Below are 12712 nucleotides of genomic sequence, written 5' to 3' on the forward strand. Positions count from 1 at the left end.
TTGTCTTTGCAGGTTTTGGCGTAGTCTTCCACTTGTATTTTTTTCGTTTACTTTTGTTATTATCAATAAATTTGTGGAGGAGGGACGCGGGGGGGGGGGGTTTCTTGAGTGTAATGGTCTTCTCTCTTGCGTGAGCGAGTAGGTGTCTCACATGAGACCATTGCTGAATAACTAATCTCACCTAATCCTTCTCCATTTAAAAATAAATAAATGAAAAAGTGAAGGGTGGTGTGTTGATGAAGGGACTATGAGAGTAGAAATAATTGTTCTGTACAATGTTTATTTACATGGAATAGGAACTAGGGACTAGCTAATATGATTTTCTTTCAATACCTTTCATATTTCTATTTTCTCTAATTTCTTCATTTTCTCATTCTAAACATGCTCAATTTAGGTGGGTCATATTTTCGTCTCTAACTACGATAAATTTTCAATGTAACGGAAATACGGCTTAATGCACCAAGCGTCATAATACAATTAGTTGGATTTTTTTTTCCATACAAATACTATTATTACACTAAGTGTACCGAAACATGTTACTGGTACATTGAAAAATTCTCCCTAACTAGCTACTTAGTGCCACCTATTATGAGTCTTTATGTAACCGCCCTAAAAAGCATTATTAGGTGCAAATAACTTTTTGTCCCTAAGAGTCTCTCTAAAACAGATGTCAAATTTTAAACATAAAATTTAAATTTAAAAGGTTGTCACTTAGTACTACAGTCTAGTGGCATTCATTTTCACTTGTAAGTGAGAGGTCTTATTTTCAATTCTCGCTAAAGACGAATTTGAACCAAATTATTATTAGCCCATTGTGAGGCTAAATGTGACAGCCTGTCCCGAAATATATTTATCGATGGTGTGAAATAGCTTATATACCCTTGGACATTATATGGTGTTGTGTGACATGCACTTTGGTTGTGTACCAAATATGTTAAGTTTTAATTATTTGGACCTAATTAGAACTAAGTTTTTCTTTGTTTTTGGGTGGTAGCCCAACCTGGACCCCACACACACACACACCACTCCCATTGACCCTTTTTTTCTCTTTTCCCTCTCGGATTTCATCCATTTTCCGTATAATCGTACGAACAGCTTCCAAACCAACACTTCCAGTCATGGATCGAGGTTGTAGTTGGTGTATTTGGACTCCTAGGAAGCTCAAGAGTTATTTTATACCTTTGGTTGGACGTGAAAACTTCGAAAGCTCGGGAACCAGGAAACCCCTGAAGATGTGCACAATAGCTCAGTCGTGATTGCGAAGATTTCATTGAGTTTTAAGGTCCTAGGGAGCCATAGAACTTGTTGACGAAGCTTAAGGAAGGATTTTGAAGTGTTTTGGACGTTAGGAAACTCGTGTTTGACTAGTTGCAGGGTTTGGCCGGTTTCCTCGAATTTTTCAAACGAGATTCTGTTGGTTTTAGGACCTTAAAGTGGTAAGAATGTGTTCTTCTCATTCTAAGCTTCATTTTGGTACAAATTTCATGAATTTTGGATGAGAAATGAAGAAGATTTGAGGATTTGAAGTTTTTCCCAGTTTCCGGCGACGGCGACGGAATCTGACGACTCGCTGGAAAAGAAGGCGAAGTTGACAGAATATTCCTAACGGCGTCAGGTATATTTAATAGCATATGCTTTTATTTAACGGAATAATCCCTAACGATGTTAACTATTCTGTTTGGTGTGCCAAGCAAGTGCCTGCTTGTGGCTGTGCCTTGGTCGGCACATGAAGGCGCATGGGTGCTCTAAATTTTTTTCTAAAAATATGGGGATGTTTGTAAGGTTGAGTAGATCACGTTGGTATATTCAAACACCCCAATTGAGCAATGTATGAGAAGTTAGTACCTAGTTTTGGTTATGTGCTTTAAAATAACGTTTATATGGTTGTTTCGCATATAGGTGAGACCTATCCAGAGGACGAGCATAATCAAGTGAGACTCGGGGGCTACGACCCTTCCACATATCAGTGAGTGGGCTTTTGGTTTTCAGTATATACTTATATACTTGGTATTTTTCCCTGAAAATGTGTTTTGAAATACCATGCCTATTGATTTATGATGAGACTATGAATTTGTATGGTATGCATAAATGTGATTTGACGTTGTGGACGCTCAAGTAAGTACCAAGTGAGTTGTAGATTGTTTATGTGAATTGATGATTATGTGAAAAATGTTGAAAACTCATAAACCTGCACCCCGGTGTTAGTGCTCCCGCCCGTGGTTAGGGCACAGTCCTTCACGTGATGTTCACCTCCCGTACCATACGCTCACCTTGGATCCAAGTTAGGTGCACAGTCATGTCATACAGACCACTATAGATGGTTCCGACTCATAAGTGACCCGCGATTATTCGCACAGTCTTCACGTGATCGTAGCACTAGAGCGTATTTATTTACACCCAGTCCTGTCGTACAGACCACTTGAGATGGTTCCGACTCGTGTGTAGGCATACTTGTTGAGCTATAGATTCAGCCGTACAGGGCACTTTAAGTGGATCCTGCTGATATGTTATTTCTCATGAGTTAATTCACCTGAGTTACTTATTTAGTTATTTTGAGATATTTGGCATGGTATACTTTTGAATATTACTATTCTGAGCATGGTTTTGAGATATGTATATATTCTATTTTCTGAGAAATTATACAGGCTTTACAGTGAGAGGTTACTATCTTTGATGTTGAAATGGTTTTGGAAAACTTTGTTTATGCCCACTCACACTTTCTATTTTGCGCCCTTCTAGGTTTTAGGTATGAGTGTTTGTCGGTGGCTTACGAGGATTTGATGGAGGTTTTGACAGATTATCACCAATGTAGGATCACCTTTGGGTGTTGTATAATTAGTATTCATCCTGTTGGACTGCACTTAGTCTACTTATGCTCTGATTGTGCAATCACACTTAATATCGCACTTGCACCTTATCTTATCTAGTGCTCTAGTTGGTTTGATTTTTTGTTTATTCGCATTTCTTATATTAATATTGCTTCCGCACTGTGCACATGGCTACGTCACCCTCACGTGACGCTCAGCATGCCCCGATCTATGTCGGGGGTGTGTTATTAAATTCATCACCTCGTTTGTTCAAAAAATAAATAAAATTGAAAGGTTATGTACACTTTGATTTTTTTTTTATTTCATTCTCCGTCGAATATGTCAATTTTAAACTATTATCTATTGCATTATTTACTTTTCATAATTGTAGCAGATGCGAACATGAGGTTGATATTACATTAAAATCGAAATGCTACTTATTATCTTTAAATAACTTTAAATTTTGAAATTTGTATCTAACCACTATACAAATTTCAAAATTTAAACTTATCTAACAATGATAATAGGATGATGACTTAAGGGTGGTGAACAAATTTTTATAAGAAGACTCTTTCAAAAATAAAATTCTTTATGACTTATCTATCATCTTACTCGATATATTATTTTATAATATTAACATAAAAATTAAAATTAAACTATGAGAGAACAGAAATTCGATAAAGAAACTCATTTCTGACAAATCTTCTTCGCATTTCTATTAAATTAAGGAGTGAATACTAAACACATATTCACTCTCTGTCGCACACACAGTAATCTGACAACAAAGGGAACATTAATCTGAAATCACATTTACCAAAATGAAATAAATAATCCCAACGTGATATACTGTACCATTCGTTTGTCACTGTCACTCTCACAGTCTCACCCATTCTTTATATATATATATATATATATATATATATATATACACACACACATTTTTCTGGGAATGGGTGCAGACTGCAGAGCTCTCTTTAATATATGGAGGCAGATTGTCTGCCCTGATGATGCTCTTTTTATTCATTTCTAATTGTGCGATTATAGTTAAATCACGTTAATATTTTATATTAATTTTTTTTATAGAAATAATAAGATAAAAAATAATAAAAATATAAAATATTAACATAACTTAACCTTAACCGTACAAATAGAAGAGATGAGAAGAGTACCATAACAGGAGTGCAGAGAATCTGCCTCCTTAATATATTGCCATATATCTCTCTTTGTTTTATCAGCTGTCCAAATTCATACGATTCCTTTTCTAACAGTCCATTTTATAAGAAAAATGGTCTCTTGTGATTAAAATACAAAGAACAGGCAAAAACAAAAATAGAAAAATAGCTCATGAATGACGCAATGTTATATAGCAGCAGTTATATATAAAATTTTATCAAAACAAAAAAAATTAAAAATGGTGAGTTCACCTTTTTTTGCTTTTTTTTTTTTTTTTTTTCCGAACTGAACTGAAATGATCCCGATTCATTGATAAGGAAAAGAGAGAAAGTACACAGAAGCATCAACGCATGTTGGTAGATTTTGTGTTTGATTTTTTTTTGTTTAAAAATTAAATAAATTGTAACTCAGTAAATTAAGAAATTTCACTTTTTTTTTCCCTCTTTCCCTCCAATACGCTTGTATAAAAAAAGATTTAAACAAACTAAGAAATGGGTACAAGACTATGTCTAATCGCAATCAACTTTTCCTTTGATGTTTTGGGCAAAAAGGAGAATAATGCCTTTTCTTTTGGAACCGGATCCCCTCCGGACCCAAAAGAATTGAGTCTAATGATCAAATTATCCGAGTTATTGAAATTTGATTTAACAATTATAATTATTATAACTTTTAGAGGGACTCCTGTTTGTAGATGTTGGATTAAATTTTAATGGTCCGGATCATTTGATAAGTAGGCTTAGTTCCTTTAGGTTCGGAGGGATCCGGTTCTTTTTCTTTATATCTGCAAATTAACAAATGTCGGAAAGATATGCTGTTCCTTTTGGATAGTGCCATTTCAAACACTTATGGAAGTTGACTTTTTTAAATTCATTTGATTCGATATTAGAAAATTGAGGAATGTACGTGAGAATAAAAATGAATGTATGGATAACAGTACTATTTCTGTAGTTTCAAAAGCATATGAACAATGACGCAGCTAAAAATTAATTACAAGTATAATTAACTAGAGAGCAACAAAATTTATTTAGTTGTTTTCTATTGTCATGGAAAGTTTTAATCAAACAAGACTGATAGAGCTTTAATTTTTTTTATATAAAATGTAATATTGAGATGATTGTATCATATGAATAGAGCTTGCACATGAGCTTTAATTAAAAAAGATTAAGACATTAAATTCGAACAAAAATTTAAAGTCATGGGTAGCTTAAAACTATTACTACGAGATTTTTTTATTTTTTATTTTAATATAATTGAATTTTCCTCTAGATTATATAGATCTTATTTTATACGAACATACGAAAAAAAAAGGAATTCGTTTTAAAAAATCAAAAGGTAGTTATAAGGCTTAGAAGATAGTAAGAAAATCAAAAAATTGTTTGCATAAACAAGTCTCGGATCCCTGATTTGCTGGAAACTTTAAACTCTACTCCACTTATGAACGATAAACTTTTTATTGCATGAGCTAGCAGATGAAATTCCAAAATGAGTCCTGGCCTATTCTGGCGTTCATATGGCTCTGCCTCTGCGCCTGAAACAATTGAGGGAAAAAACAAATTATGTACACGCATGATCTACATATGTTGATGCTATGTGTATACTGATTATTTGTCTTTCATCCTAGATATTTTGCTAAAAAGTATGCGTAATCGCATACCTCTGTTAATTAATATTTCTTTACCAGATGTGACAGACCAAATATGCTATTAATATATCTTATTTTTCTCTCTAAATTTGGGATCATACCCTCCTCATCTCTGGCTTTTAATTTTGGTATATTTTTTAGGTCAAATTAAGTTTTGGTATATGGGGCCCCGGTGATGTAGGAGTTGTGTGCTTTATTTGTTTTTTATCTTAGCAAAAAAAACATAAAAAAATGCAAAAGAGATCCTAGCATATGCTTTCTTAATAAATTATTCTACGGAAAAAGACGGTACTAGGGAGTGGATTTTTTAGTATGCACTTTGAATAATATATACTTACATTTGTGATTGTAGGATTTTTTTGTCGCATATCTAACGCTTTTTATCTGGTTTATAATTTTGGGCTTGGAAATTGCACTATGTATAATCCACTTAATAAAGGTAAGGTTCACCAATACATATAGTTTTAGGGTTATTTTGAAAATGTTTTTAAAATGATTGAAAACATTTTTGATGCAAATGCTTTTAGAATCAATCTTTAATAAAAATGCAAATAAATTCTAAAAAAAAAAAAAAACACTTGAAGTGTTTTCTACAAAAAGTACATAATTGATACTTCTTGCAGAAAACATTTTAAGTGATTTTAGCCATTTTAAATACACTTTCAAACGAACACATACTTTCTATTAAAAAAGTGTGATAACATATTTTCTACAAAAAATACATAATTTGTACTTTTTGCATGAAGCATTTTAAGTGATTTTAGCAATTTTAAATACATTTTCAAAGGAGCACATACTTTCTATTAAAAAAGTGTGATAATATATAATACAAATTATGTGGTATCTCTATTTTTTTTTTTTTTGTCGACGAGACGTAGCATACCATTTTTCAAAGTCTCAATCACGTGCCTATATAACAATGATTTAAAAAAATTTAAAAATAAAATAAAATTCATTCATGTTTTTATCCCACTACATCCATGCCCTTTTTTCTCTTATTTCTCCACAATATTCGCCAGCAATATTGCATGTATGATAGTTTAACAATTTTTTTTTTTAAATTTTCCCAAGCTTAGGACTTGACAATAATATTTGTCATACTTCATGACTTCCCAAAAGATTAAATACGTTGGTTGCCCTATCCGGTGGCAGAGGGAGGGTAGGGACATTGGTTCTACCTTATTAAGTATTTTTCTCTGCCATTGAATTCTAGTCTTACATGTATAATCAATGGCGAATGAGGATTCAACAACTTGAGAGGTTCCAGAGTTAAAAACAAGCATTTTTAATGAAAATAGAGCGGGAAGCGTGCAAAAGTTTTTCGGTTATTCATTGTCGTCAGTTGAATTATGTTGCATACCTATCAACATATATTAATATATGTCGAGGCAATATGATGAGTGTCGTTGAAAGAATTTGTTGCTTGCTCTCGACGTAACCTGCCGAATGCTACCGAGATATGCCTAACATGCATTATAATAAACACTTTATAAGCATAGAAGGAACTCATACTGAATTTTGAATGGTCCTCATAAGATCTTTACATGTATGGTTTACTTGTTCTATGGTTTAAAAAAAATACAAAAGTAAGAACGCACTTTCGGTTGCATGGGGTGTCCAACCATTTTGTGCCAAGCGTAATCTGTAAAATTGTATGAGAAATAGGCACAACCCAGGCTGCCAAAGTCAGACTTGAAGATGAAGGATGGCATTTCCATCCAAGTTCCCATACCTCTCTTTTTGAAAAAGACGCAATAAAAAAGTTTATTCTCATCTAAATATCTTCTGAATTTTCAGTCTTCTTTTTTGCTAAATCGCGAAACCGTGATGCTTTATCTTTTATGGATTGATATCCTTTACGGAATTCACCCTTCGATGTCCGTGGACCGAACAAGTCAGATTGTTCAATCTAAATATCCTCCAAATTTTCGTCTTCTTTTTTACTACATCGCGAAACCATGATGCTCTATCTTTTATGAATTGGCATCCTTTACGGAATTCACACTTCGATGTCCGTGGACCGAACAAGTCAGATTGTTCAATTTAAATCTTGTGTCCTCATTAACCTATTTCACTGATCCATCTCATCCACAATCTCTTTCTCTAATGCTCAAATATATGTGTCTTTTGAACAGTCTAAATTGTTGGATCCTTGAACCCTTAGAGTGTGAGATTCGAAGAGAATCTCGATCCATCTTTTATATATGTTACCAAAGCCACACAGCCACATTAGTGAAGCTAATCAAATTTTCTCTGCATTCTCCCACCACATTCATGATTCATCCAACCCTATTGCTCAAATGTGGCAATTTTTCCAACTTATTTGTTTCTTGTAATAGTTGATTCTCTACTACGTCCCACACCATTATTACTCACCGCTCACTTCTGAGAAAATTGATGGTTGTCCGTATTATTATTTAAAGTAGTGAATGATTGGTATTTTCTGTACAAAATTGGCACTCAGACTTTACTAGTAACATTTTTATTATTTTAGCAAGAGGACTAGTTAGGGACTATCACAAAAGTGTGTTAATTTGAGGTATAGCTAGTCTCTCGAGGGCAAGGTTCTCGTTCATTAAAAACCAAATAAAACAATATTTTCCGTGTCAACAATAACTCCTTTTGAGATAGCTTGAAAGGTCAAAGAGACCAAAATTTTGATCCATTTTTTTATAAAACATGAAGATTGATTGATAGACCCCTTCTTTAAATCATTAAAAAAGATTTTAACTATCAATCGTCACATTATGTAGTATAAAAAATATGATCTGAAAATTACTTGAAAAAGGTCCCTAGGGTGCCACGGAAATAGAGCACTGGGAGGAAGAAAACGGATCCAACAAGGACGGAAATCTGACGGATCATTGCAAGCGGATCCGCAAGAGAGGAAAAAGTTGAACAATATCATCTGATGTTAGCAATTGATTGGTACTGAATCCCTGAGTTCCTGAGTCCCTTGGCAGAAAGGTGTTGGTCCATTCATTGGCCGCGGCTAGAAACCAAAGCTGTAGTGGGCAACCCACAGCTGGCCTTCAGGCTCTGGTGGAGAATTGCACATGGCAGGCTGCCTCATGTCCAATTTTTGGAGGTAATATTTGGCCAAAAGGCCACAAATTGTGACCAAATCTAAGAGTGCACCATGAACAAGCGTAGAGATTTTTTTTATGTGTGTGCTTACGTGGGAAGTACTTTCATGCAACGAGACATTTTAGATTAATTACACATTGTTATATGCGAAAGTTGAAATGTATAATAGTATGTGATTGATTTTGGATACTGCACAATGATATCTCCCTGTATACTCTTGCTTGGTGCACTTAGGATGAAGCCGTATTAATCCAACCCATTAATGGGTGCACCATATTCATCCAAGCATAGAGATTTTTGCGTTTTCGTGACGGTATTTCAACCCAAATATGTAATCTCAAGCCAATTCTATTGTGAGAAATAACAAAATAAGATAGTGCGTGATGAACTTGAAGTATGGTTGCTTGAAAAATCCATGTTGTAAGTAAGTTTCTCTTTCAGATAATGAAATGCCGTTTGCCAGGATCTCAACTCAATTATATACCATCATGCATGAACTACAAAATGCAAAATAATGCATGATGAACTAAGAATATTGTCGCTCAGGGTTTTTGTTATAAGTAAGGTTCTCTTTCGTGCAACGAGATGTTGTGCCAGTTTCTCAAACCAATCACTAGTCTCATCTAAAAAGTTAAAAAATATGACAATACATAATTGATTCGAGACATTATCACAAGGGGTGTGCTATCCACACACCCATTTTTACTTCTCCCACACCCCTTGTTAATTTTTATCATTTGATCTTCTTCAATTCATCCGATCCGACGGTCAAAAATTAAAAAGTGTGAGGGAAGTAAAAATGGGTGTGCGATATCCCTTATCACAATGAAATCTTGTAGTAAGTTTCTCTAGGGTGTATCACGGTGTACCCTCGAACGGTGCACCCATCATTGCACTGTGCTTAGGCTTATAAATATAAACTTTCTGACCTTAACCTCACTGCTTGTAGCAGTCCTCTTGTCCGCTACGCAGTGGATACAGAGATTTTGAACCAGTGGTTTCCTCCTCCTCCGAAGGATTCAACTTTTGCTACAATGGTGGAAACTCAGCCTCTGAAGCAGCAGAGCAAGCCCATCAATGGCGTCAATGGGATCCATAACCACCACCATGACGAAGCAGATTTCGACCCAAGTGCCCCTCCTCCATTCAAGATTGCTGAGATCCGGGCCGCCATTCCCAAACACTGCTGGGTCAAGAATCCATGGAGGTCTCTTAGCTATGTTTTCAGGGATTTGTTTGCCATTTCTGCAATGGGAGCTGCTGCCATTTACTTGGATAGTTGGTATCTTTGGCCTTTGTACTGGGCTGCTCAGGGAACCATGTTCTGGGCTCTCTTTGTTCTTGGACATGATTGGTAATTTTCACTCACTTCATTCTCCATTTTTGTAAAATTTTTCAGCTTTTTTTGTTACATTTTTCTGCATCTGCTTGGTTCTAATGTGATTGGTTTTTTGATTGAACAGTGGCCATGGAAGCTTTTCAGACAGTAGAATTCTGAACACAGTTGTGGGGCATATATTGCATTCTGCAATTCTTGTACCATATAATGGATGGTTGGTTCCTCGTAAACTTCATTGCTTCATTACCTGCTTCCAATGATGTTTTCCGGGAAGTGATTTTCGCGCTCCCCTTTGTCTCCCCTGCACTTATCCTGTTTGTTCTAGCCTTTGTGTTGAATAAATCAAAGGAGAACAAGCGACGGAAACAAGAGAAGTGCAGAACGAGAAAACGAGAGTGCGAAAATCACTACCCTGTTGTTTTTCTTTCTATTTTTGACCTTTTAGCCTCCTTTTGGAAATGCTTTTGATGTTTGAATTCTAATTTGGTTGAAATCTGAGTCACATTTTCATATGATTTCTTCAGGAGAATCAGCCACCGAACTCACCATCAGAACCATGGACATGTTGAGAATGATGAGTCATGGGTTCCTGTTAGTGCTTCCTCTTAATTCAAACTCTTCCTTCTACTTGTAAATTAATCACAATGCTCTTACTTTGCACAAACAGAAATACTAGTTCTGGAATCTGAATCTGCTGATGCTGCCTTAATCTTTGATAAGTAACTAATTAAGCTGTCTGTTTTTCGCTATCTTTGTCGATATAGCTGACTGAGAAGGTTTATTCGAGTCTCGATGAAAGTACCCGAAAATTCAGATTCAGGGTGCCTTACCCCATTTTTGCATACCCTTTCTATCTGGTGAGAACCCCATCTTTTATTGCTCATATATTTTCGGACGAGTGATTTTTGCACTCCTCTTTTTTCTAGCCTTTCGATTGAATTAAGTAAAGGAAAATCAAAGGCGAGAAACAAGGGGCGGAGTGCGGAAGGAGAAAACGGGAGAGTAGTGTACTGTTTAGCTTCAATGGTGTCTTTGTGATGGTCTGTGAAAGCTAAATTTTGCTTCTTTTTTGGCTTGGTTGGCTTTCGCTTTCAGTGGACTAGAAGTCCAGGGAAGAAGGGTTCTCATTTCAATCCGTACAGTGACTTGTTTGCCCCAAATGAAAGGAGAGATGTGATAGCATCAACTACTTGCTGGACAATGATGGTTTCCCTGCTTGTCTATCTATCGTTTGTAGTAGGCCCTGTCGAAATTCTCAAGCTTTATGGTGTCCCTTACTGGGTTAGTTCAGTATTTCTGCATGATAATATACACTTGCCTACGGAGAGTTTATTTTTCCTAATTCTCACAAACTTTTACTTGCAGATTTTCGTAATGTGGTTGGACATGGTCACATATTTGCATCACCATGGTTATGACGAAAAACTTCCTTGGTACCGCGGAAAGGTAAAACCGATACATTAACCCTAACAACACTGATCATACTTGGATGCTAATTTACATGCTGCAGGTGATGAACATAGTACTTAAAATTGGAGATTTTATTTAAGAAGCTTTAATTTCCTCTCCTGGTTTCGTTTTGTAGGAATGGAGTTATCTACGAGGAGGCCTCACAACCGTAGATCGCGATTATGGGATGTTCAACAACATCCACCATGACATTGGCACTCATGTTATCCATCATCTCTTTCCTCAAATCCCACACTACCACCTAAGAGAAGCAGTATGTTATTTACCATGTTTTTCCCCACTTTTAACAAATTAATCACCCTTTCACAATTTACAGTTGCAATCCTTTAGCCCTACTTGTTGATTCTAATTACATTCACATGCTTGTATTGCAGACAAAGGCAGCAAAATCAGTTCTGGGGAAGTACTATCGGGAGCCGAAGAAATCTGGGCCGTTTCCGGTTCACTTGATCGATAACCTGTTGTCAAGCATGAGCAATGATCACTATGTTAGTGACACTGGAGACATAGTATTCTACCAGACAGATCCCAAGCTTTTCAAAAGTCTCAAGGGCAAGTCCAATTGATTTTTCATTTTTTGGGGTTTGCTCAATTGAAATGGAAGATACGAATTGTTTTCCGTATTGCATTATCTGCCTAAAACCTTAAGAAGGATAATTGTATTTGGTGATTGGTTTAGTTTCTAGCAAATAAACAATGGTATTGTTAATTTTGTTTCGGAGTATTTATTCTAGATTGTTAGTTTTATGACGATTTAGGCCTCACTCCATGAGTTATTCTATCCAAGCAAATCTTAGACAATAAACAAGGCCGAAGGGTAGATGAAATAAAGGTCGTACCCAGTGCACAAGGCTCCCGCTTTACGCAGGGTCTGGGAGAGGTGAATGTCGGCTAGCCTTACCCCTATTTATGGAGAGGCTGCTCCCAAGTCTCGAACCCGAGACCTACCGCTCATGGGCGAAGGCACTTACCATCGCACCAAGTGCGACCTCTGAAGGGTAGATGAAATGGCAAAAAAAAAAAAAAAAAAAAAAAAAAAAAGGGAAAAAGAAGCACCTTTCATTTCTTCATTAGCCCCCTAAAGATTTTCATGTGAAATTTCAGATTTGTGAACACAATAGACATGGACTAAATGCCCACTTCTTTAAAAAATAAATGAAGAAGCACAAGATAGGTTAAAAGTAAATACTGGCC

The 12712-nt window shown here is 35.7% G+C and overlaps 1 protein-coding gene and 1 long non-coding RNA gene across 2 annotated transcripts; both read left to right on the plus strand.

Moving 5' to 3' along the window:
• Positions 1 to 907: 907 nt before the first annotated feature.
• On the plus strand, positions 908 to 3109 carry LOC126590699 (uncharacterized). The gene is made up of 4 exons (XR_007612142.1): positions 908 to 1436; positions 1538 to 1615; positions 1900 to 1966; positions 2740 to 3109. It is a non-coding gene; the product is annotated as an uncharacterized LOC126590699 (long non-coding RNA).
• Positions 3110 to 9632: 6523 nt separating this feature from the next.
• Positions 9633 to 12227, plus strand: LOC126590692 (acyl-lipid omega-3 desaturase (cytochrome b5), endoplasmic reticulum-like). Its single transcript, XM_050256185.1, has 8 exons — positions 9633 to 10063; positions 10173 to 10262; positions 10573 to 10639; positions 10813 to 10905; positions 11144 to 11329; positions 11414 to 11494; positions 11634 to 11771; positions 11893 to 12227. The coding sequence occupies exons 1-8, from the start codon at positions 9744 to 9746 to the stop codon at positions 12082 to 12084; spliced, it is 1167 nt and encodes a 388-aa protein (XP_050112142.1). The 5' UTR covers positions 9633 to 9743; the 3' UTR covers positions 12085 to 12227.
• Positions 12228 to 12712: the final 485 nt, after the last annotated feature.

Source organism: Malus sylvestris, chromosome 11 (genome assembly GCF_916048215.2).
Source record: "Malus sylvestris chromosome 11, drMalSylv7.2, whole genome shotgun sequence".
NCBI classification, from domain to species: domain Eukaryota; kingdom Viridiplantae; phylum Streptophyta; class Magnoliopsida; order Rosales; family Rosaceae; genus Malus; species Malus sylvestris.